This window comes from Melospiza melodia, chromosome 3 (genome assembly GCF_035770615.1).
Source record: "Melospiza melodia melodia isolate bMelMel2 chromosome 3, bMelMel2.pri, whole genome shotgun sequence".
NCBI classification, from domain to species: domain Eukaryota; kingdom Metazoa; phylum Chordata; class Aves; order Passeriformes; family Passerellidae; genus Melospiza; species Melospiza melodia.
The window spans coordinates 71400644-71426793 of record NC_086196.1 but is presented as its reverse complement, the minus strand read 5'-3'; the positions used below and the strand labels follow the sequence as shown (position 1 = coordinate 71426793).

At 35.8% G+C, this 26150-nt stretch overlaps 1 protein-coding gene across 1 annotated transcript in view; it reads left to right on the top strand.

Annotated features, from left to right (window-relative positions):
* GPATCH2 (G-patch domain containing 2) overlaps positions 1-26150 on the top strand; it is a 119228-nt gene that overhangs the window by 7126 nt on the left and 85952 nt on the right. The window contains exons 2-5 of the mRNA XM_063152217.1: positions 1078-1791; positions 7009-7070; positions 14904-15086; positions 16190-16269. Of these exons, the coding sequence (XP_063008287.1) occupies positions 1078-1791; positions 7009-7070; positions 14904-15086; positions 16190-16269 (1039 nt within the window). The remainder of the gene's footprint in view (positions 1-1077; positions 1792-7008; positions 7071-14903; positions 15087-16189; positions 16270-26150) is intronic.

The window sequence follows — 26150 nt, the reverse complement described above, 5'->3', positions numbered from 1 at the left end:
ATTTTGTGCAATGTAGTAGCAAGCATGAAAATTATTCTTTGCTTTACCTCAAGGAAAGGGGTCTTCTGATGTTTTGATATGAAAGTCTGATAGCTGTGTATACGGAGAAGGTTCTCAGCCTTCAGAGAGGGATTAGAGTTCAGCAGAAATAATTTAATGTTTTTGTAATTACATTCATGTAATGCATGGGTGAACTTACTGAAGCATACTGAGTTAAAGATGTGCTAAATGCTAGTGAAATTTGAAGAGGAAGAAGCAAAACATTAAGGCCTTAAATTGACACTGTGTCTTTAGGAATTGTTTTCCTTATGCGAGCATGGGATTCTATGGATGCAAGTGCCTACATGTGGTAGGAAACTTTTACATTCAATACTCTAGAATTACCTGTAGTTGGGTATTCTCTCAACCCAATATAACTTCATTGAATTGCTATTTTTTTAAAATCAAACAGATGTTAGCCATTTGGAAAGACAGACTTATTTGCTAGTAGGAAAAAAGTCATATTATCCAAGAATTGCTGTCTTAACTTAATTTTAGCATTTAGGAAACATTAGGAGATAATCATCCTTAAAAATATTTTCTCATAATGAAAGTCTTAAGCAGAAGTCATTGTTATACATAGATACAAGGAGAATATTATGTATTTCATTTCCCATTCTTAAATTTAAGATGTGTCCCTTACCTGCAGTTAGAGTGAATGCTCACTGTTGATGCTCTTGCCATGTGGGATTCCTGGCAGTCTTATAAGTGTGATGAAATTAGTTAAAACCAAACAACAACAGTGAGGCCACAAACCAATGGGAGGAAGCCCCTGGCTGCCTTTTCTTTCCAAGACAGAAGTTTGGGAAGATACCTTTTAAAAGGAACACATGCTGGTGTGCTTCAGATTCTGTAGGACTGGTTGGCAAGGTTTTGTCTCTTGGCAGAAAGAGTCAGTGGCCATCCTATAAAGATTATTCTGCTTTGCCTAAGGTGTCTAAAATTATTTTGTCCTATGAGGTTGTTGTAGTTTATGCTTAGCACTTTTAATTAATTTGTTGTTTTCTTGTGTGCTTTTTTTCCCTTTGAAATCTATAGGCATTTCAGTAGGACTATGGAGGAGCTGGTTCATGATCTGGTCTCAGCACTGGAAGAAAGTTCAGAGCAAGCCAGAGGAGGTTTTGCTGATACTGGAGATCATTCTCGAAGTGTGTCTTGTCTTCTAAAGAGGCAAGCAAGGAAAAGGAGGGGACGGAAAAGACGTTCATTTACCACCCATCACCCCTGGGAGACTGGGCACTGCCTGAGTGAGGGCTCTGATTCCAGTTTGGAGGAATCAAACAAAGACTACAGAGACAATCATGCCACCAAGAAAGACCACAGCGATTCTGATGACCAGCTGTTGGTTGCTAAACGTAGGCCCTCCTCAAACTTGAATAACATTAGAGGCAAAAGGCCTCTGTGGCACGAACCAGATTTGGCTGTGGACAGTTTGGGAAACAGAACTTTGCGCAGGAGGAGGAAGGTAAAACGCATGGCGATAGATCTGCCGTCAGAAGTCTCTAATGCACTGACAATAACGCAACAGCAGGATAACAGCAGAGATCAAGAAATGGACAATAACAATAAATCATACCAGCACCAGGAGTTTTCCAAGAGCAAAGTGAAGAAAAGAAAAGTATCTGCAGCTCGACAAGGTCCAGAAATCTTGGATGAAGGAGTAGTTATAGAAAATGAAGAAGTGAGTCAAGCAAATAAGGACAAAATGGAATATGAGGAGCAAAAAGGCTCAGATGAGAACATGAGTGACAGGTTATTCTTCCTTTTTCTTTTTACAGAAACTTTGGATAATATTTGTTTGCATTTATTATTGTTCCTTGTATTGAAAATCTTAAGATTTTTTTGTTGATTCCAGAGTTTAAATTCTTGCATCAATAGTACCTGTTTTAACAAGTTACTCTTACTTTTTTTACATCTACTATTTTTTATGTATTAGTTGATCAAGTTAAGGAATTCTGCATAAAATAGTGACGTAGCAGAGGAATAACCAAGAAAACAGTTTAGAGAAATAATGCATTCTAATTGTTTCAAGATCAAGAGTGACAAAATACACATATGAATGACACAGGTTTTTCTGGATATTTCAACTGGTAACAGTTGTCAGATAAGAATTTAGTGTTTTTCCAATTTCTAGACATTGGTACTTTGATTGTTATCTCTATTTGTCAGAAGGGTTGTCAGTGTTTAGATTCACCATTTAGACAGTATGTTCTGGTGTGTCATGGGCATAAAAAGTCTGCAGGTTGCCAAGGATATACATCATTTACGAAATGCAAAAACCAATTTACAGTTCAGAAACACCTGAGCTTACCATTAGAAAAATGGAGGAATGATGACCCTTTGGCAGTACACCTCATCCATCCATTCCAGACCACAGTCATACTACAGTGGTAATTGTTTCCAAAGTACTATTTTGACAACACAGTAAGGTATAAGTCATTTTTCTACTGTACACAGGGGATGTTAACTGCAGGGCCTAGTAAGGCTGGTTTTGTTTGTTCCACATGCCAGGTTCTGAATGCAGAAGTGTCAGCAAGACAGACACGTCTTCAAAGATATTATTTTGATCAGTTCCTTGATGGCACTGTTGTCCCTGTTGTCTTTGTAGGAATTTACCTATAAACTGTTAAGCCTTTTCCTTACTGGACAGATAGAATTGAGGTGCAGAGAGTGGTTTTGACCAGAGCAGTCAGATTGGTTACTGTAATAACAGCAGCATTGGTAAGTGACTAACTCCAGTTATGGTCAGAAAAGTCCTAAGTCTTTCTGTTATGTACTAGCTCTGTCCCTCACCTGTGAACAAGAAGGAGCTGGAAGAGCTGAATAAATCCCAAACCTTAAACATTTTTCCTTACATGTTAATTACTAGAGCAGAACTCATCCTTCAGGGTAGCCAGTGTAGACATCTCCCTTTGACATGCAAGTTGGAGTCTGTGCTGTTAGAAAGCCTTTAGAAAACTTGTCTTTTCTTTGACAATACTTGGAGTGTGTTCCTCCATGTCTGGGACAGATGTTTAAAAATTTCCCTCGCACTAGGAACCATTGCATAGCTTTTCATATGTCCATATTCTTGTTGCATTTCTCATTTATGAAAGACTTTCTGTTATGCTATAAGGTTAACAATTCTTCAACTCAAAAGTTCTATAGCTAATTTTTGGATGGAGAGAAGAGTGTTCTATAAGGATATTCTCTTTTAGACTCCAAGAACCAAACTAATCAGGTCAGTCTGAATCTTCTTTCTCAAAAGAAACATTATTGTTTTAAAAGCTGATCTTCCTCTTCAAAATACTTGATGTTTTGTTACCCCAAATGCTGCTTTTGTTCAAGTCATATTCCAAATGCTTGTTGTATATGGCCCCAGTAAATAGTCTTTAAAACCGTTCTCATCTTCATAGGGTTTTCTGCTTATGCACACAGTTGAGATGGTCTGTCATTCTACTGAATAGAAAGCTTTGAAATCACTGAATTAGAAAACTTGCATTTCATAGTGTGGCTAGAAATCTGCCTAGAAAGCTCTCAGGTGATACAGTATCAGAATATTTCGTATGTGCATAATTTTGTTTTAATCTAACTTTACTTAGATGCCACGGTGCCTTTATTAGAGATCATTTAACTAGAAGAATTTCAAAGAACCAACAAACTCTTAAGAAAAGTCTGTTCTGAAAGTGAAAGCTTAGATTTTAAAAGGGAAGATGGGATTGTGCAAGATGCAGAGAGCTAACAAAGCATCTTGGATAACACTTGCACTTCAGCAGGGCTTGCTGGAAGAGGAAGAATAAAAAGTATACAAAGTTGCTTTTGTTTTGTATGCAGTAATGTGTGCAGTAGTATTCAGTGCAATAGTTCAGTAATTCTTAAAAATAGGACTAATTTTTTAGAAGTTTGTTTTTTAGAGACAAAACCAAGCTGATAATTTTTAATGGGAGTTAAATTGATTGGCTCTAAAACCAGTCAAATGTTTTCAGAGTATACATGACATTATTAGAAAATAACACGTTTTGGAAGTGCACATTAAAAATGTTAAATGGCCGTTCTTTGGCAGTCTTTCATCTCTGCATGTGTGTGTTCAAACACCAAAAACCAGATTTTAAGTGCATGATTCTGAAGTTGAAAGAGGAGTCTTCAAACTCTTGAAATGTCAGCATCTAAATGATCCCAAAGATGAATTCCTGGGAGGATTGTTTTAAGCACTGGAAATGAGATTTTTGTGATCAGAGCTTATCCATCCTTAGCCTCAGTGTACAGCTTTTGGTCAGTTTCAGCCAAATTCAGCAGTGTGTGATGTTCTGGGTGCTATTTAATTCCCACAGGCTTTGGCTCTTGTTTGTGTTTGAAGTGACCAAAGAGAGGTGAAATCTCAATTGCCTGTTTTGAAAGAGAAGCAGCAGTGAAGCTCGGAGGCACCACCCACTGTGTCTGGGGGGAAAACAGGAGCTGGTCAGGTCCTGGGGACAGCACAAAGCTCCCATGTCTCATAAAACCAAGGCACCAGGCAGCTCGTTAGTCATAGGAACTGCAAATTACAAGTATTTCTTCTTTATTTCCAGAAATACAGAAAGAAGGATGTGAAAGCTTTTTGGATAGCTTAGCTATTCTTCCAAATTTTTGCTTGCACACACTATTTTATAGGACTAAAAAGAGTCTCTGGATTTTTCTGTTTTCATTGAAGTCTTACTGGGAGTGGAATTCTCATTATAAAGCAAAGGAATAAGCAGTATACTCTGCAAAATTATATTAAAACTGGAAATATATTCCATCATAATTTCAGTTTCATGTACTTATCTATTAATGTATTAATTCCAGAGGTTTTGAATTTATTCAGTGAAATGACTGCCATCTAGCAATTATCTCAGCTGTAATCCCTGCCCAATGTGACTGTGGTCTGAGGAGAGTGAGCACTGTGGCTGCCATGGACAAGCCAGTGTTAGTTTGAATTCTTAAATTTTTTTAGAAGTTTTTCAAAAATTTCAAGTGGTTATGTTTTTATGTGCTGACTAGTCCTTCAGTGAGAATTTTTTCACAATTTAAATATCTTAAAAAGGAGATCGAGCCTGTTCCCCAAATTGGAATTTTTGGTTGGGAAATTGGCTGAAATATCAGGGTTGAAAGGATTTCCTGTCTTTATTTTAAAACATGCAATTAAACAATAAGTGCACAAAAAGAATCTATGAGGAAGGGATGTTGTTTCCTTTTAAATGGATGATGTAAAATTATGCACAAAGAAATCTAGGGACAGTAAAGCCATCTGTGTTATAAATAAAGTGAGGATGTGATGTTTGCTAAAAGGCAATTACTAGGACTTGCAGTATTAGAAAGTTCAAGTCTTGGTGTCCCTCACAAAAGATGGTTCTATTCTCCTTGCATGCATATTGCTTTACTTCTGCTTAGGGCAGTTGTGCAAGTGCTGAAGTCTGTTCTGATTTTATTATGTGTAAGATATAGTGTAAGTGTTGCTTATGCATCAAGAATTTGGATAAGCCTAAGATACATAAGATACAGCAAAGATTAAGGCAACTTGATCTTCAAACACAGAGCTATGTCTCTCTCTATACATATATGCTTTAAAAACCCAAACACTACTTTGTGTCATCTGCTACCATATTGTGTTTCAAATCTTGTTGGGATGCGTCCCAAAGGAAGATACTAAAAACAAATATATATGCTTATAATTAAATATGAATTAGATTAATTTTATATAGTTCATATATTTATATGAATAACTAATATATTAAAAAACTCGAGACTTGCTTTTGTAAGAAATTAGAATTTAAAAGGAAATAATTTCCTCAAGTGTACTAGTTATTTGATGTACAGATAAAAATAATTTAGTATTAAAATTTAAAAATATTTGGAAATAGTTTTTTCAAGTATAGGACAGCATGCAAATTGTAATATGAATGAGTATACAAAGGTAAAACAGACATGAAGTTCTTGTGAGTGACTTGTATGGGCACATCAAGAGTAGCTGTAGTATTTATAAAATGTACTTGAATTTTTGTGCTGAAGTGTTTGAGTTTTTTTCTCAAGTTGTTCTACATCTCAAACTAAGTAAAACGTGATAAAAATTTTGGTGAGAATATTACCTCCATAACATAGCTACTCTCTTGATAAAAAGTGAAATAAAGGGTTTACAGAAAAGTCCTTTCATGTGAAACTCAGCCAAGTCCTATTTGTGTTATTAAAAGACCAGTCTGATTCTACTGTTTAGGGACACATGGGTTATTGTATGTAACAGTGTGCATACAGCAAAGAACTAAATACCTGCTCATGTCTTTTCATTTAGAGATGTGTGTGCATGTTGTATACACACATTCTAATTTTAAGGCCATGCTGGAAGTCATAGCAAATAAACTGTGCCTTGTTTTTTTTGTTGTTGTTGATGATCCTGAATCATACTTACTTTCTTCAGGGTGACCTTTGTTTTGATTTAATTGGTTACCTTTATTAGAAACTTTTTCTGTTCTCCCTGAGTGGAACATCATGAAATCTTAAGCAGTATCTTTTCCAGAATATTTGCAAATGATGTTCAGAAAGGTAATTTGATTTTCAGACTCTTATATTTCATGTGCTGAAGGAAGGCTTAGGCTGCTTTTGATTGAGACTTTTCCTATTTTATTGAGCAGTGGTGTTCCAGGATCAAGCTGAATTGCTCAGTATAAGAAGGGAGCAGTGAGCATTTGATGGAAGGAGATAATAAAATGCATCAATTGTGTCAGCACCTCGTTGCAGTCACATCTGGCTTACTGTCAGGGTACCATCAGATTCCTATGGTTTTATGTGCCAAAAATAATACGCTTTGTAGTTAATGGAACTGGGATATTTGCAGTTTGATTAAAAAAAATCATCCTATTTTCTCTCCGATCTCTGTTGGGCTTAAGTTCAATCTGAGCACAGCCTTGTCTCCTTAAAATTTTACGACTGAAAGATCAATTGTTCTTTTGATCTGTTTCTCTCTTTCTCTTATTACAGTGAATCCAGCAGTCTGAGCAGCAGTGATGCTGGTTTGTTTACCAATGATGAGGGAAGACAAGGTATTGAAACAATCTTTCCCTTCTCCACCCCTCAAACCACATCAGTTGAAATTCTGTAAGCGTTACAAGTTATTTCATAGGTTAATTATTGTATTTCAGTTTCTATTACTGTTTTACTGAGTGGAAGTATAGCTTGCTTTCTGTTTTGTTTTTTTTTTTTCAATGTTAACAGAGGGTGTCTTGACTACATGACTTAGTCAAATGCTATGTTGAGAAACAGCCCCTGTAATATGATAAAGTTACTAAAAACTTGAACATCTCCTAAAAATCCTCTATATTAATTGCTTAGTTCCTCCAATTTCCTGACAGGACTCTGATTATAGTACTACTTCTCATACTATTCTTTTGAGATGGCTTTTTTTCTTTCTTTTCCTCCAAACTGGTAGAGTTTTTTAATAGTTCTTTTTCATTCACTAATTTGTTTGAAAAGTAATTTCAAAGTAATTTCAAACAAACTGCTGTTTCTGCAGTCTAAGACTGAGATTTGAGCTGTTTAACATCTTCCCTCTAAAAAAAACTAAATTTCTTTAATCTGAAATGCGGTGAAGATTAAAACTTTTGTTTTAGTACATGTAATGCTTTCACATGTTTTTCTGTGATAAAACTGTTGAGGATGGAAGTAAAAGTTCGGGTTTTTTATCAGCTTTAGTCTGTATTGCAACAAATTTACCTGTATTATGCTATATTGGAGTAGAAACTTGCTATCTTTGACAGGATACAAAAATGAGACAGAAAGTAGTCTCTCAAGTATTTAAGACTTGCTTTTCTCTTGGAAATTTTAGGTTAGTGGTAACAGAGGTATTAGTTTGCCAAGGACTAGTTGAGTGTGTGCAAGGAATAAAATCCTGACCCATTCCACAAACCTAGGTTAAAGGAACATTTGGGGCTTTTTCTTTTTTTTTAATTTCTCATTCCATCTGTTTTTTGGGGGGTTGGGTTATCTTCAGTAGGGAGAGGATTTTTCCTACTTAAAACAGAAGTGTTACCTTACTTGTTCAATGATAACTTGTGCTACACAAACTGTACCTCCCAGCCTGAGTATCTGATTTTGGTTGTGCTAACTCATGTTTTTTTAAGAGTTTAGGTTCTCTTTGAAAATTTAGATTGGTTTAGGTTGATTTATGTTTAGTGCCACAATGCATTAAGTCTTTAAGTATGAGTCAAACAGATTTGCTTTTACTTCCCTATTTGAATTTCTCCTCTGACTTGGAATTTTTAAAGCATTTCTTCTCTACATTTATATGTAAGGTGACCTATCACACTTCCCAATTGCACATGTTTTTCCAGTACCTTTCTGATATATTTCTATAAATATTTTTATCCTTAAATCCTGAACTATATTATTTAAACCTTTGAATAATATGACTGAAAACATATTGGTTTCTGGTTTTCATATATATTTTGTGGGAAGAGAAAACAGGAGGGATCAGTGACCAACTGTGTTTTCTCAGTGGTATGGTGTTACCTTTTTAGCGTTGATTCATTAAAGCTGTAGTCCTTAATTTTGTCTGGTATTTGAATCTTGTTTCAGTTTTCAATTTTCAAGCAGAAAGCATTAGACCTGAAAATGTATTCTCAAACACAAATAAAAATAAACCTTAAAAGGATATTGTCATGACAAAACATTTTTTCAATCTCTCCTTTGAACTAATAATTTTGTGGGTATGATCAGAAGACTGTTAGCTTCACAGTGGAACTCAGACACATCTGCATTATACCTTTGGTTTTGTGAGACTTTTCTATGAAAGTACTATCAGAGATCCTACTTCAAAACCAAAATTGTTGATTTTCTAATAATGTTTATTCCCCCCAATAGTAAATACTAGTAATTTGTACTCTCCTTAATTGAGGTGAGGTTATTTTATCTCTGAGTTAATTTGTAGCTGAACTGAGACACATACTGAATTGACAAGAATGAAGGAAGAAGAAAGTCAGTCTGATAGAAGCAAAGGAAAGGCCTAGGTGTGATAAACAAAGCTGGAAGAGGACAGGATGTAAATGTATTAAGGGAAGAGATTGCTGGTTTTATTTTGTAGTTTTAAAGCTAGACTCTTAATTTCTGTCTAACCACTGTCCCTCCTCCAGGATATCTATATCTTATATCTATATCTAATCTTTAACATCTCTATATATCTATGTTCAGAGCATCAGCATCTTGACCTCATTTGTAGTTCAAATTTTCTGCACTTCTGACTTCAGGTTTCTGCTAAGTCAAGTGGAGAACCAGAGATTGATTAATGTTGCCTGGTGAAATACTTGGTTTAAATTATGTCCCTGCCATCACTTGCAAGTTTGGGTAGCAAAGGACAAGAGGTTCCTTTTCTTCTGGGCAACATTTGTTTGTTTTGTGTTTCTGAGATCAAGAACCACATCTCATTTATTGCAGACAAATAATATCTATAAAACTTTATTTAATTCCCAAAATCATCCTTTGGGGCACATTCTAGGAAAGTGACTAAAGCAGCAATTTCTTGGAGCATTTGACCAGTTAAATAAATAGTTGAGTATTTAATTATGAACTTTGGAGTGCCTGATCTAGTGACCTTTAATGTTTTCCAAAATTTTTCAGAAAGAATATGGAGATAAATTTTGTTACAGTATCTAATTTTCTGTGGACAGAATCTTAGAAGAGTTTCAATTTTGATAATTTGATTCAAGAAAATCAGCTGTAGCTTTAATTGGGATAGTTCTAGATACATTTTAATTCTCATCAATTATGAGATATGATAAGAGAAATTGTTGAGACTTGAAAATCCTCTCTTCAACTCCTAATATGTGCTGTACCATCTAACATTTTTTTAAGACTTCTGTACTCTTTTCCTTTCTCTGTTCCAGTCTTCCAGCTTTGTTTGATTTGTTTGGTTCCCATGGAGTCCTTATCTGAGCCCAGCCTTGTTTGCCCTCCTTTTCCAAGTTACCCAAGTGCTTACATTAAGTCATGTGAGAGGGCACAAGCAGCTCTCTTGTTGTGCTCTGTCCACTGTGGTAATTCCTTCTGGCAGAAGTAATTGTTGCTCAGTTTTGGCAGGCCCAGTGTGGCAAATGTTTTTATTCTGTGAAACATTGCAAACCCTGAAGAGTTAGTCAGCAAAAGCTTAAAGATAATGGTTTGTGATGGTACTGTCAGGGATGAAGGTAGCTGCTGAACTGTTAACAAACCTCAAGTGACTTTTTGTGGGTTGTATTTTCTTCAAAGGTTTTCAAATGGGGCATTTTAGGGGTAAGATTTAACAGATAGAATCACAGTATTTTTTCTATCAAGCTCCTAAGTATGGAGGTAGAAGAATCTGCCAACAAAGTAATTGAAAGACCTAAGCAGCACCTGAAGCTTATGTATGAGAAATCCTCATGACTTCCCTTTTTTTTCCTCTTTTTTCCTTTTGTTCCAGGTTGTATTTTCTTGGCTGTTTTGCATTTATTAAAAACTTTAACAATAAGCAGGGTCATGTCTGGTGTAGGAAAATTTTAAGAGAATCTTGAGCCAAAATGTCTAGTTATGCATTGCAGCATAAAATAGCAAATCTGTGATAGGCCTAACTAGTAGCATCTCCTGCAGTTTCAAGGCACTGCACAGGTCAAAGACACTTCACAAGTTAAGCTTTCAACACAATGTTAACAAAACTATTGTTATTCAGACGCTAGATGATACCCTGTTTTGGGTGAAGAAATAGTTAAATTGCAAGGATGTTCTTTAATGAGCTTTATAGCTTGGGTATAGCAAAGAAAACATAATGTGTGTTCCTGGTTCATCTATACTTGTACATTTGGGGAAATTCAGAGTTGACTTAAGACTTCTTAAATCATGGCATGCAACACTTGAAATGTCCTGTAATATTTAAGCAAGTAGGAAGGAATATTATGTTAATAAAGTGTTAAACAGTTAAAATTGGAGAAGGTCAGAGAATGTCAGAGTTCCACTGTGGATATGGCTAAGTGTTTAAAGATAGCTGTTCATTATTTTACCATTAAACATATATTAATTACTGTGTCCTTTATGAAGATGACCCAGTACTGATTCAGTAGAAGAATTCTAGTGAGGAACTAATTTGCACCTTGTACTGCATGTAGCTGCAGGTGACAGGGTGTGTTTCTTCATATAGAAGAGAATTAGAGTGTGCAATGGAAAGTGAAATCACACCAGGTTTGAACTGGTGTGGAAAATAAGTTTATAGTCTTCACAGATGGAAAAGAAATAAGATGAAGCTGTTGCACATGACCTGAGTGGTTGAAATCCTAAATATTTCTATAGTGTACCTTTTATGTGTATATCTTCTGTCAGGGTAGTTCTGTAAAGCACAAAGAGCAAGATGCAGTGTTCCTCTGTGAAGGGGTAACTTCAGTTTCTGTTTTCCTGAAACTCCTGGGATGTGTTACAGTGAATATCCTGATATTTCCAAATGATTATTACAGCTTAGCAGTGGGGTTTTTTTTACCTAGAAGAGATACACTGGTCCTGGAAATGACACTGAAATCCCAGGGTATTCACAGACCCTGTGCTCTTGTTCTCTGTGTGTGGGTTGGTGGATAACAGAGCAGCACAGCATCACGTGGGGTTTGTAGGACATTGATGCCAAACTTTTCACAGTAACCTCTCAAAGTGTGTTGTGATTGTTCTAGGCAAGCACATATAATGGCTGCTGGTGAGCCTGATCTGGCCATTTTGTAATAAAACAGAAAGGGAGGTAGGACTCTCTCTTAATGTGTGGTGGAAATTTTGTTGTAAAACTGCACTGCTTTAGCTAAAGTATGATTCAGGTATAGTTTTTCTGAACATGAAAGTGATAGTGATGCAGAAGGGGTCTTCATCCATAGGAAAACCACCATAAGCTCATATAAAATAATTTTCTAAACTTCTTAAAGAAGAAGGCAAGGAATTTAACATGGGAGCAGTAGTTACATAAATATATAGACATCATAATACGGAGTGAACTTTAGGGAAGCAGTAATTGGAGGGAGGGGATGGCCTAAAAATAACTAAAAAAAGTGTGTTAAGCCAGAAACTGGCCTGAAAATTTTAGGATTGAAGTTGACATTTCTGAGCCTCAAATTGACTTTATTGTACTGTTCAGTGCAGTTCTAATTCAATGTAAATTACTTTGAAGTAATTCATTGAAGCATTAACCTTACACATAAACAAGTTTGATATATTTTTAAAATGTGTTTAGGAGGATGCATGGGCTCTATTTTTGAATATCTGGTGATTTTTCTACCTCTCCTGTACCTTGGAAAAATATCATAATTTGCTGTAGTCCTGTGCTGAATCAGCATCCTAGGAGGAAAGGACAGTGTAGTGAATCTTTGGAAGGCAAAAATATTGTTTTCAGCTTTTAGTATGCCTAAGATCACATTTGCTATGAATACTGTGCTGCCTTTTGAGAGCTGCAAATTAAAGTAGGATAAAATCCAGATGTTTGGTTACCAAACTCTTTGAATGGGGAGGCCTCTGTGTTTTATTGCCTCTATGTATGAGGTAGGGAATGAATTAAATGCAGTGGTCTTCCCTGGCTCTGAAAGTGGCATCCCTTCAAGGTGAAACAACTGGTAAGTAAAAGACTTGTGAGTGGTATCACCTGGATAAGAATAGTAGTAATAGGCTTATACTTGCCTCAAGGTGATAATATGATTTAAAATATTCAGAGGATTCAGAGTTGTTTAATTTCACAGACAAGGAAGCTAAAAACCAAGTATATCTGGATGCTGCTGTCATGTGGAAAAAGACTAAGAGGTTCAGATCTAAAGTCTGCCTTTGGCTGTAAGCAACAGAAGTGCTTAGGGAAGTATGTAATAGTATAAAAATTAAGGTAACTTAACAGAAGATTGTTTGACATACTAATATTCCTGTTGCACAAAAAGGAAAAGTAATTTCTTTTTTTTTTCCCCCAAGAACTGCTATTGGGTATATAGCAAAGATATCTGTTTCCTTCCATAGCTGCTGTTAGTCTTATTGCACATTCCACCACCCCAGTCTGAAATTGTAGCTTTCTCCCAAGGCTGCACTCCCTGCCTCTTACAGCTTCTGTCCCTGAACTCATCATGGACCCCCATTTCAGAATTCTGTGCTTATCTCCATGGATGAATTATGAGTAAGAGGACAACTTTTGAGCTCCTGATAGTATTTCTTGTTAATGAAGGCATCTGGAGCTCTCATGACAAATATAGAGAGGAAGTTTAACAAACAAAAGTTTGGAAAGTGTTTCCAAACATAAAGGTTTGGAAAATCAAAACAAAGGATTTCAACCTTGGTTCTGAACCACAGACCAATCTAATTAAAAGGTGTGGTTCTCCTTCCACCACCACCAGTGTCCCTATTAAGTATTCTTAGAGTTCCTCCAAAAAGCCCATACCTGGCTGTAATAAAATGACGATGGAATTAATGGTGAATGCCTCTGTGAAATGTCATAGCTATAAATGAGGATTAGAGTGAATAGGGAGAGCAGGTAGAAATGCTTCAGGAATGCAAAGAAATTTATATCTTTTTTTGACCTATGTATCTCTTCTCACCTTTGTTTTCACCTTCTTCCATCTAAAAGTTCCTGTTCTGTAGCCTCTGCTAATTTTGCTTTTAGTAGTCATCATTTAAGGTGTAAGGATCCCATTTCACCTGCAAGTGACCAGTGAAGGCCTTTAATTATTCTATATTTTCTAGAAGTACTTGTTCTGATTGAATGTTTACAGACATTTTCAGTTGTGCTTGATTTCAAATATTATTTACATTGTAACAGTTTGTTTGGAGAAAGTGTGTTGGATTTTATTTTTCATGAAATTTTGGCTTTGGTTTTCATCATTTGTATTTCCCCACTATGGCATTGAGTGACAGTGAAACTTTGCACAAGTGCATTTTTATTCTTGAAATCTGTGTCTCACAAATGTTACATTTGTATCTTGCTTAATTTATTTCCAAATAAAATGGAAATGTCAAACAAATAATTTATGTGCAGAAATAATGAAACATGGTTGGATAGTTTGAAGTAGAATAAAATGTATAGCACATACCTAATCTAAGTTTTGGGTAGAGGAAAGAAAATTTCCCATGTCCTTTGAAGCAGTTTTCTGTTCTTCTGAAACTAGATGGTGTGTATGAAATAACATGTTTTAAAACAAACATAAACATTTCTTTTTAGTTGCCAGTGTGGTTATGAGCTAATTTTAAGATCAAATTTTCAGTCTTGTATTTTCAGTCCTGACTTATTTCTTAATTTAAATCCAGGTATTTAAATTCTACATAGATAAATATTGTCAGTAAAAATTACCAACTTTGTATTATAATGCAGTATAATTCTCAATCATGTGGTACTGTCAGTTTTCATTTAAAATCAACTTTTTCAAAACTTATTTCTAAATGAACTTAATCAGATTAACTTCATTTAGTCACATCTGTTCATGATTGTTTTCCCTTTTTACTAGCCATACAAATCATGAAATTAAGCTAATTATATACCATTATCAGCTGCAAAGAACCAGTTTCAGTTTTATACCTTTTAATTCCCTGCAGGAGATTAAGGCTTGTTTTTTTGTTAATATGTAAAGTGCAGTAACTTAAATGGATTTTCCCACAGTTATTGCCAAAAGGATTAACTAGTTTATTATTGTTTTCACTATTGTAAATTGGTTTTAAAGCATTACATTTTATGATGTTTCATTGATGGCAATGTTTGTCATGCTATTGAGAAACATTTTCCAAACAAAACTGCTATATAGGAGTAATTGTTATACAACTATAAAGTGAAAGAAATAATAATCCTGTCAGAGTATTTATTGATGGTAACATCTGATTTTTATTTTCTCTGCTCCTCCTTCTTTTTTGGGGGTTTGGGGGACCCTGCCCTCACACAGGTGATGATGAGCAGAGTGATTGGTTTCATGAAAACGAATCAGGTGGAGCATGTGGAATTACAGGGGTCATTCCATGGTGGGAACAAGAAGACTCCACAGAACTGGACAGAGAATTGCCTGACCCAGTCTTTGAAAGTATCTTAACTGGTACTTTCCCTCTTATGTCCCGCTCGGGGAGGAGAGGTAAGTAGCAAATCAAGCAAATGCAAGCTGTAGAATGACTTGGGTACAGTAGAAGGATATCTGTGGATTATAATAAATATGTAAAATGTGTACAAGTCTTGGAGTTACCTGTTTGTTTCCTTGAACTGTTAAATTTTTAAGATAACGTTAGAGAGAAATAACTCAAAGTCAATTATTAGGAAAGTCAGAAGATGCAAAATGGCTCATTTTGATGACCTGCTGTTTTTATTTCTCTCAATGTTTGCATTGAGAATTTTTCAACATTATTTCAAGTGAAACTTGATGTTCCATTTTGCTCCTGGCCTTTGCTGTAATGTATAGAATACTATAGAAGTTCATTAATTTAAAGGCTGGAAAGACTAATGTGACCATTAGCCTTGCTTTATGGCCATGTTGTTTGTACAGAAGAGGGAAGGGTACTTCTGGAGCATGGATTGAGAGTGTAACTTGGAAAATACCCTTTTTCTTTATTTCTAAAGTACTTCCCACCACTGTGGATCCAGTGTTACCAATGGTAAACTCTACCAGTGTTGGACTGCATTTACAGCTAGGAACACGCTCTTGTCCACAGATTGAAGCTGTCAAACCTCAGCTTGCTGCCAAAGAATTTTGTTGTACCTTCCTCTGCCACAAGGATCTTCTTTCCCATTCAAATACAAATCTGAGCAGTGGTCAAATCACTTTTAAACTACTACACTGAATGTATTGAATCCTTCTGTGAGGATTATTCTCTAGACACTTGGATTGCTTTGAAGGACTTAGCCTCTGCAGATTGGCCAGATTTAATGTTTCCTAGTGATAAGGAAGTTGTAAGTGATGCAAAAATCACCTTCTACTATAGTTCTGCTATGCTCTGCTTGTGCTGCCAATGGTGCATCGATCCAGGATGGCAGTAAGAATAGCTGCAGAATTTTAAATTTTCTTGATAATTTATTCTTTCCCTTACTTTTCCCATTCTGTGCTCTGTTTCCACCAGTAAAATGTTTGCCAATAAAATGGTTTTGTTTAACAGAGTTCATATTGATAGATTGGTGTGTATTGGTGAATTTTATTGGTTCTATGGTCGAGAAAATATTCTTAAACAAACTTGTATTTTTTTGTAGGTTTCCAGAGTAGATGTAGTCATCTTCATGGAATGCCAGCAAGAAACATAAAAAAGGCTTCAGGAAACCAGAATGCACTGGTAGGTGTTCTCATTTTTGTAAGCTCGTGCACTGTTCTCAGGGGTTTCTAGAAAAGCATATTGTTCTTATGCTTGTTCCCTGACATTATGGATGGATAATGGAACTGGAAGACTTGCTACCACTGCTCCCTGAGTGTATGTTTACTCTTTTTAAATATTCTGACATTCCACTGCAGAAGAAAGAATCTGATACTGTTTCTCAGTACTTGTTTTGAACTAAGCAAAGGAAAAAGTTTTCAGTGCGGTTGTGTGTATATATTGTGTATAAGTTACTATTTTCAGTATATGTCTTATGTCTATATGAAAACATTTATGATGAAAATCAAATAAATTTCTTTTCTGATAATAAAAAAGCTTTCTGGATGCATTGTAGTGCAATTCAGGTCATATTTTTTCCCAAAAATCTGTTTTGAAAAATATGTCCCTGTTTTCTTTTGTTTGGTTTACACCTGTGTGGTCAGGCGAAAAGGGTGTATACAAAAGAAAATTAAAACAGATTATCCAAGTGCCTGCCATAGACATCATGCATTTCTTTGTACTGAGCCTGTTCAAAGCTGGCACTACAAATGGGTTGTTTGGGGTTTTTTAGTACCTACAGCCCTAGGAGCAGTGTTTATAAGTGGAGGAAAAAATTCACCTGTCTTTGCATTTCTGTGCAATCTAATACCTGGATTTTCCTACAGCTTTTGTCTAAAATAAGTTTCTAATAATTTTTTTTTCAATTTTTCCTTGGAGAAGGGCATAATGAGAAGAGAAATTTGACTTTTTAAATTTAAATGCTAAAATGTATTAATTATATCCCAGTCTATTTCTTTCTTATAAGAAAAATGTTTGGAAGGGCATGTTTGAGATCCTTTATCAGGTGTAATAAACATAGGCCAGGACAATAAATACTGCAACATGGATATTCTTTGTTGTTTGACAACATTAAATGTTTTCAGATTTAAGTTGCCTAAACAACATAAGTTGCTTCTGAGAAATGTCAGAGTTATTATATGTGGAGAGAATAGAAAGGACCTGCTAGAAATTTAATTCATTTTGAAGAGGCAAGTTTTTTGTAATTGAAGTTACTGTCCAATAATTGCCCTTTGGAGCTGAATAAGATGCTTTAAAACCTTGGCCTGCGATCTCTGCTGTTAGTGGTCGTGAATTAGATGAATGCTATCTAGTTCTTGGTTTCCTATCTACCTATTTTTATTTTTGGTTCAGTGCTTGCTTGAGCATATCTGGGATTTGTAGCCCATTTTCTAGGCTTATTGCAATTTCACTCTGGTATTTTATAGGAGCTATTATAACTGATAGGTTAGCTTCATGGTACTGATGATACATGGCTTAACTACCCTAAAATCTTCCTTTTCCTCTAAATTGTAAAAAGGTGATTAAATTTCAATTGATGAAGATATACTGTGAATGCATATATATAATAAAAAATCCTAATGTTTATTTTCTGCTGGATTGTCCTTAGGAGTCCATTTTGTCTTCCACTCATGGTATCCCATATATAATGATGGTATTATAGTTCCCTTTATAACAAAAATCCAAGCCAATCTACTAAAGACTGATAATTCAGTTACCTCCAGTTATTAAATATGTCATTTGCATGGTGTTGTGGAAGAAGGTTGGCATGTGAATGTAGCTTCTGAGTCACTATGTTTAGGCAGGAGTCACAAATTGAGGGGATGTGCTGTTAGCTCTGCAGCTGCAGCTTTCTGACCTCCTTAATGACTGTTTATGTTTGTGGTCACATCTGCTGCATCTGTCTTTGCAATATAAACCAGAGCTCATGTGCTTCCTTTTGTCAGTGATTGCTTCTTAAACAAAATCTTCTTTAGATACTTAAATTCAATGACAAAAACGTCATTTAATACCTGTGACATCTGATAACACAGAACAAGAAGTAATTACTGCTATTAGATAGTAACAGTGAAGAAGAGCAAGAATGCTGTAAGAAAGATTAATATCCTGAGGAAAGAACACTGCAGACTCGAGTTATTGAGCAGAATTGTGGTGTGAATGAATTCTCTTCTAGCAGGAAGGAGTCTGATGTCTGTATCACTGCTTTTACACAGACCTGAAAGGGAGACAATGTTAAAAAATAATAGATACAGTACGTAAAAGATACACATTATATCTTCTGTTCAGTCTTAGGGTTTGTAATTTGTATCCACAGAATGTGAGCATGCAGTTGGCTTTTTGCCTGCAGTCAAGGCTTAAGGTTTTTTTGAAAAGCTTGGTTGAAGGTTCACAATTATAGCAGCCAGCAAAGCCTGGGTGAGATCACAGGTTTGGGGAAGGCAGAGAGAGGAGCTATGATAATGGCTGGATATACCCTCATCCTCTCTCAGAAAGTGTTTAATGCCCAACTATTTGGGTGTTTTCTTGTAAGAAGAATAACAGGCTAAGAGTGGGAGTATTTCTTGCTGCAGACCAAGGAAACTGCCTGCTCACACGTTCACAGCCCGGTGGGAGCTGAGGATCAGAGCACCAATGCTGCTCTTCATGGACCAGGCAGCAAACTTGAGGTAGCCACAGCTAGCACTTAGAGTCTCTCCAGAAGCTCTTCCTTTGTTTCATGGATGAGTTGCTTAATTTGAGCAAACTCATGGGTCTTTCTTTTATCACGTGTACTGCCTTTGAGTCAAAACACTTTTTTTATAATCACACAACACTGGACAAGAAAGAGAGAAATAGAATACCTAGCATGCATGTACTTTGAAAACCCTTACTTACTCCAATGTCCAGGTTGAATGAGTTATACAGCAGATGACAACTGAAAAGGCTGAGCAAGAAAATAAAAAAAAAAGGAAATATTCAATGCAACTGGCAGCCTTTCAATTGTCCAGTTCATAGATAGACAAGTTTTTACTGGGATCTGTAATTAAGTAGTTTGTAATGTATATATTTTGGGTTGCAGCTATAATGGTGGCTTTTATGTCTTCATTGCTTGACTTTGTGATAGCATCGACTGTAGCTATACATGAAAAGAAATAGAAAAGTACATGGTTTCTCTAATACCATGCAAAGTTGATAGTAGTAGCTTTGTAGTTAAAATTAGGACAATTATGCATTTGCTTTCATGTTTAATGTATTCTTTTAATAAGGTGTATATTGCACCAAATCTTATTGTGGTTGAGTTGAATTGGTTGATTCTGAAGTTACAGATGACCTGATGAAGTAGTCCCAAGCCTCACATTGCTTTGTGTTAGGAAAATGCAGAAATCCTGACATTTAGAGGTACTGTTCCATGAATGAAACACTGATTTCTAGAAGGAATGCTTTTTTCTTCTGGTCTTTATGTATGTTTGTAGACTTGGCACTCATCTAGTGACATATGATTTATATACATGTTACTTTTCTAGTACTGTATCTGTGTTGATTCTAGCAAATTGCAGGTGAAGCTTTGGTATTTCGTAGAATAAAATCTGAAATCTAACCCTTTAGATGTGTTGGAAGTGTAAAGGTTTGTTTCTATGATATAGAATACTAACTTACCTCTACCTAAAATGATTGAGGTTGTCATTTTTTTCACAGATAGATTCCTGGGGAGAGCATAAAACCCCTTTTTAAGAAAATAAGAGTTAATTATAGATAGCAAAAACAAAGCATGACTATTTTCTCATTTTCTTCAAATTGTTTTGCCCAACTTAGTATTCAACTGAAAATTTTGACTTTCATTCGCAACTCCTCCATACAAATGTGGAAATTTTAATAAGTTTGGAAAATGAGTGCTGCTGTTTTAGCTACTCCTTGTGTGGTTCTAGGCACTGTTTCTTCCCTGAGACAGAGAGAAACATTGCAAGGTTTTGTTCAAGAACTCTTCTGTGTCGCCTCTTCCTGCCTGTATTCCCTGTCTGGGCTGGAAGCTGGTAAGTGATTTCACTGAGCTAAAGTGCAAAAAACATGACCAATAAAAAAAGATGCTTTCTTTGACTCTGCCAGTTTTTCCATCCATCACCTTTGTGTCATGGGGATTGGTTTCATTATATTAAAGACAGCTTGTATTAAGTCTTGCACTCCTGGATTGATTTATTTTTTTGCACAGCTGTGCTACTGAGCTTGACTATACACAGTTGTAATTATTCAAAATGTGTTTAAAGGATGAAAGCTACATTTCCAGGACCCGTTATCTGAGGATGTCTGGGTATTTCTGTCAAATCCTGTGACTTTTATTTTAAAAGTTCAAAGATAAAAGCTTTTCTCAAAAAAATTGTTGACAGATGAACAGTCTATTGACATTAGGAGAAAAGATGCTTTGAGCACTCGTGCTGTTTTGAACAGCTTTCAAAATGTAAAGTCAAATCAAACATTTCTGCATCTAAGTTTTTTTTAGCTGAAGAAACAGCCAGGTGTTTTCAGGAGCTTTTTTCTTGTCAAAATATTTTGGAAACAAAGTGAAATATTACTAGGAAAGAAACCTTGCTGTAGATCCAAAGAATATTTCCTTAAAGAATAATTTGGGCACTGTTTTTACAATATTGGTCATAAGCCTCTTTGTGGATACTCTGCAACATTTGGAAGAACACTGCTTCTCAAGTTGAAGTGTATTTGGTGGTATGGAGAATTTGTTTATGTTGGATGAGTGGTATAGTCAGATAATATAGTAAAATATAGTATCAGCAAGGTGCACAAAAGAATTTATCTGTGGTGTATTAATTATTTTCTTCAGTTAATGATTTTCTGTCATTCGGAGCGATAGTCTCTATATCAAATTCTGTGGAAATGTGATGGTATTAGATTATAACAAAACTAAACTCTTGTTGAATTTCACACTTTGATTCATTCATGATGAGGAATATTAAGCCTCTGCCTGAGGGTAGCATTTTGAAACCTTATGCTGCTAAAACTGCAAATGAATTTACCTTTAAACAAGTAGGAGAGTAGGGCTTTTTTTGTTTTGTAATGGTTTTATTAAGATTTCCTGTCATCACAAATACTCTGAGCTATTGAAAGCCTTTCTTAGTATGCTTTTCCCTTTTTTTTACTCGTAATTACCTTAAATTGATACCTATTTATGCAAAAATCCAGTCAATGTCATGCTCTTTTAATCCTGTCTTTTACTCAATACCTTAGTTTTACAGTGTAGAGGGATAAAACTTCCTTAAGGAGTGGATAGTTTCCTGCACCTATGTGCTTCTTGCAGATATGTTTTTCCAGGTAGAAAAATTCAGATTGTTAGGAGAGGAGATGCTGCTGGGATGTTGGTGTAAGCCCCACCTTGGATTCTTCTAGTGTTCAGTAACTATCTGCAAAAATACTACAGTTTTCCTGAGGAATGAGTCAAGTGACACACTTCTAGACTTCAAAAAGTAGTCACATTGAAATAGCATTATTTTATGAGAAAGCAATAGTTTCACATTTAGCAGAAGATGTCTCTTCCCATGGCAGGGGGGTTGGACTGATGATTTTTGGCTTCCAACACAAATCTATGAACCAAAGGGAAAAAAAGAATCAGTCAAATGTCAAAACCTCATCATAAACAATGTAGGTTTCAGAATGAAATGTAAATGTCACAGACAGCTTTTGTGAAAAATCCTTTCTTTAGGATTTTTCCCCTTTCTGAGAAGCTGTGGCCTCAGCAACAAAATGTAAACCATGGTTATCTGCTGCTGTGGAATGCAACAGGTGTGTCCGTGATTGGTCTTGGGTGAATGTTTGGATTTACTGACCACTCACGGCAGAGCTGTTCTTGCTTTCTGCCTGGACACAGAACTTTGTGATTCTTTCCTTTTCTATTCTTAGCTTGCTAGCATTCTGAGAACTTTTCTCTCTATTCCTTTTAGTATTGTCATAATGTAATATATATCATAAAATAATAAACCAAGCCTTCTGAACATGAGGTCAACATTCTCATCTCCCTCTTCACCCTGAAAGACCCTTGCAAGCCCTGTAACAATGTAAATATTCTGGAAAATGCTGAGGTACCTGTGATGTTTCTAACTTCGTGTATCTATGCATTTTTGGAGGAACTGCTCACTGTTATTACACCTTTTAATCCTCACCATGTATTCCACATCGCAAGAGCTTCTTTTTTCTACAAATTAATTTTCCAGCATTTTTTCTAAAGCTTTCACTTACACCAGTGCAAGCCTAATGTAACTTCCATCTGCTATGGGAAGTACCTGATGGAGGACTAAAGCTGCTTAGTGGCTTTCATAATGGGTTAGTGTACTTCCTCATTGAAAGGATCCTAATTACACCTGCATCATTTTTCACGGTAGGTCAGTTCTCAAAGTGGTTCTCATCACTAATAGCACCAGCAGTGGTATCCGTATGTAAGGCACAGTTGGTTTGTATGTGATTGTTCAAGGCAGAGCACTGCAATTAATAGGTCAAGTTTGTCAGTGTTGATATCACTGTTATGAAGGGTTGTGATTTCTACCTATCACTTTTGAGATTTGTGGTTAAATAAAGTCTGCCTCACAAGGTGTTTGCATTAAGTGACAGTGATTTTTGTGTGACCTGAAATTGTCTAATGAAAATCTTCAATTATCATGGTGTCATCAAATCAGTAAAGAGACACAAATAATACCACAGCATTTGTCTCACTTGAAGCTGCACTTTATTAGCCAGAAAAAAGTTACTGGTGAAGGTGAGACATGTGTCTTTTATTCATTCTTCTGTACCGCTTACCTTGTAAATCAGAGTGTAGAGTCTTGAGTTGTGTCCTGCCTTGATTCTTACAAAATCTGTGACTATCAAGAAAAAAAAATAGTTTAGATGCATCAGCCAATTAATAGCTTTTGGAGATAACAATTGTACTTTGTCGACAAAATGTAAGTATCTTTTAGGTATAATCAGGAAAAGAGATACTATGTGTCACAAAGCTCACAATGGTTTTTTTATTGGTATAGTTGACCTACAGTGACAATCAAAGCATACCCTTAGACTATCAAAGATTAACTTCTGTCTAGCTGAAGTGACTGTGGTGACTTAGTCTCTTCTTGGACTCTCAAGTATAGTGTCAAAACCAGCATCCCACTTCAGCAAAGCAGTTGCCCTCCAGCCTTAGTCTCAGAAATGCCAAATGTGCTGCTTAGTTTTTTAGATGCGTTCTGTGGTTTATTCATGGTGACAAGTGCTATGAACTGTTAGGCTAAGCAGTATTTCTTGTAATTCACCTCATCCCAACCACTCCAGTGATTGTCATCTACAATTTCACTTAAGTTTATTTTCAAAGAGGACAAATAGCGTTATGATATCCCTTTCATTCTTCAGTTAGTGTCTGTCTTGAAAACGCATTTAATACAGTTTTACAGCAGTCTTTACAGATAATAATGATTTTTAAAACCTCTGACCTCAAAATACGAAGCAACATGATTATTCCTCTTGTTTTCTGCAGCTTTAAAAGAAACCCCACTGTCTGGTGTGTGACTGCATAAAATGTTTCTTCTCTAGACATTTGGAGTTTGCTTATTTTGACTTCCCAAGTGCCTATGGGTTCTTTGATGTTTCATGTTTTTGTGCAATTCTAATGGAAAAAATAAATCCTTTAATTGTTATTACACTTAGTATCTTCCCTGCAAGAATCTCACTGTTGGATCTCTTTTAGAAACTTCTTAATGTCTCAAGAGCAGCATTTCAAATAATTAATGGTAGAACAACATGCTGTATCCAGAGTCAAGTTAGATTTCCTAAATCTAACTTGAAATCCTGAGCTGGATTTCCTTGTACTGAACTTGCTGGGGGGAGTTGATCCTTTAATGCTGAGAAGAGATAGTAAAACATGTGTAATAGGCAAGGAACACCTGCACAGATACTATGGTTTACCTGATAAGCAACATCTCATTTATGTTGTAATAACATCATAAACATTAAATAAATAATGAAAATCATGCCAGTGATTTCAGCTAACATGTTTTTTAACATTTTTAAACTGAAAACAAGTACAGTTCCTAAACACTTGGAAGTTTCTTCTTATTCAACCCATAGTAACTCATTCACATGAATAGGTTTTTCCATCACGGCTGCTGATGGGTGGAACAACTTGAAAATACATTTTTATGTTGCTCTTCATATGGTGGTCATCTGTAATGAATGCAGCCGCTTTACATGTCTAGAGGTAAGCAGAGTATTTCCATCAGATATCCAGATTAAGCCTATTAAGTGACCACCTAGATTTGTTCTAAGATAAGCAGGTTCTATTCAGATGTACTCATTTGTTTTGTTCACTGGTTCTGTTAGAATTAGTTTATGTAATTCATATTCTAAAAATCTTGTGTGAAGTGATGGATAGCATTAATGGCTTATCTTTCTAATCATTACTGTAAGGCAAGGATGAGAATATTTTAATGTTGTTTGATTTTTAATAAAAGCAAAACCACAAACCCTAATTTAAACTGTGGGGACGCGGAGTGAGGGGGGAGGTTATATGTTCAGTTTGAGTTCATATGTCTTGTACCCAGAGTAAGAAGTACTGCAAAAAGAGTGAATTAAACTGGATCTGTAGTATTCTCTCCAGGAATTCATCATGGCAGTGCATATATCAAATTACTTCAAAATACAGGACAGAAAATCAAGTAGGAAACATACATGATGTATTGTATTGAAGTTGAGTCGACCAAGAAAATTACTTGGCTTCTTTTCTGATGTGAGAGATTATACAGGAATGGAGAGCTCCTCTTCTGCCATTCTCTTTGATTGCTCTGACTTCAGCTGGATGTAAAGACAGTGTTCTGTAACATGTTAAACACAACCAGAAAGGACAGGAGCAAACCACAGTTGTTGTACCTACCTTACTTCTGAGTCAGCTGGAAAAGTGCTTGCTACTGTTTGGTTTCATGAAATAAGACAATCAAATGTCCATACTTAGAGTGCAGTTTTGAGAGGGCAAAAATTACTCAAAACTACTCAAAACTCTTCCGACCATTACCGCATGGTATTTACAGCAAGTAAGTATATAACTGAATGCAGAACCTTTTCTTTACAGAAATGTAGGCTTTGTTTATGTTTCTGCAACATGTTGAATTTGAAAACCTGTTGGATGTGGGCACTTTATAAAACATGTTTATCCAGAATCAGAGACAGCAGTGCTAACTAAATAAAATGGTGGTAAGCAATCCTAGATTGGGAAGGTTATTCCCCCTAGATAATCAGTACTTAAAAAAGTTTCATGGGTTATTCATGTGGCAAAGCCCTACATAAAACACTGGTATGATGTTTTCAAAAACATAATAATTATTGTTTTTTGTGTACTTACACCATTTGTCCAGTTGCTGATTTACATAGAGTATCTAGGAATAAAGAAGACAAAAAGAAAAGGTTCATTATCATTAGCACTTGCAGCTGGAGTGGTCCAAGAGTGTATTAGTCCTTGCATGTTAATTACTGTCCCTTCAGCTGCAACATAGCAGTGCTTTTTTAGCACTTCTTTTGGAAGTCAAGTGTAAATGCTTGTAGCTGATCAAGTGAGCACTTCAGTCCAACAGTTTTGGTAACAGCTCCAAATCTGTCCCACTCAGCCCTTGCAATTAGACTCAGAAAACTTTTATACTTACTCCTGATCTGATTTTTGCTGTGGATAGTTTTTCTCATTACTGACTTGGGATAGGTAATTTGACAGGTGGTTTTAAACAACTGCATTTACAAGTAGGAGACTAACTTTCTCATTCTGTTGTTTCTCAGCTCTGACTTAGTATTCCTGCAGATCTTGGTTTTAAAGGTCAAGGAAGAAACTTCTCAATTCAGAGATCTGAAAGTTGTTTATTTAGGGAGTCATCTTTCCTTACTGTTAGCTGATGGGCAAACTCTGTTTCAACTGTCTTGCTTTAGATGTGTATTTCTTTAAACACTCATGTAGTTCACTTTAAAGAGCTTTTTAGAGAAAATGTGCCCCGTTTTCCCTTTGCCCTGACCTGTTTGCTTTGGACAAAGCTTCTAAAAGC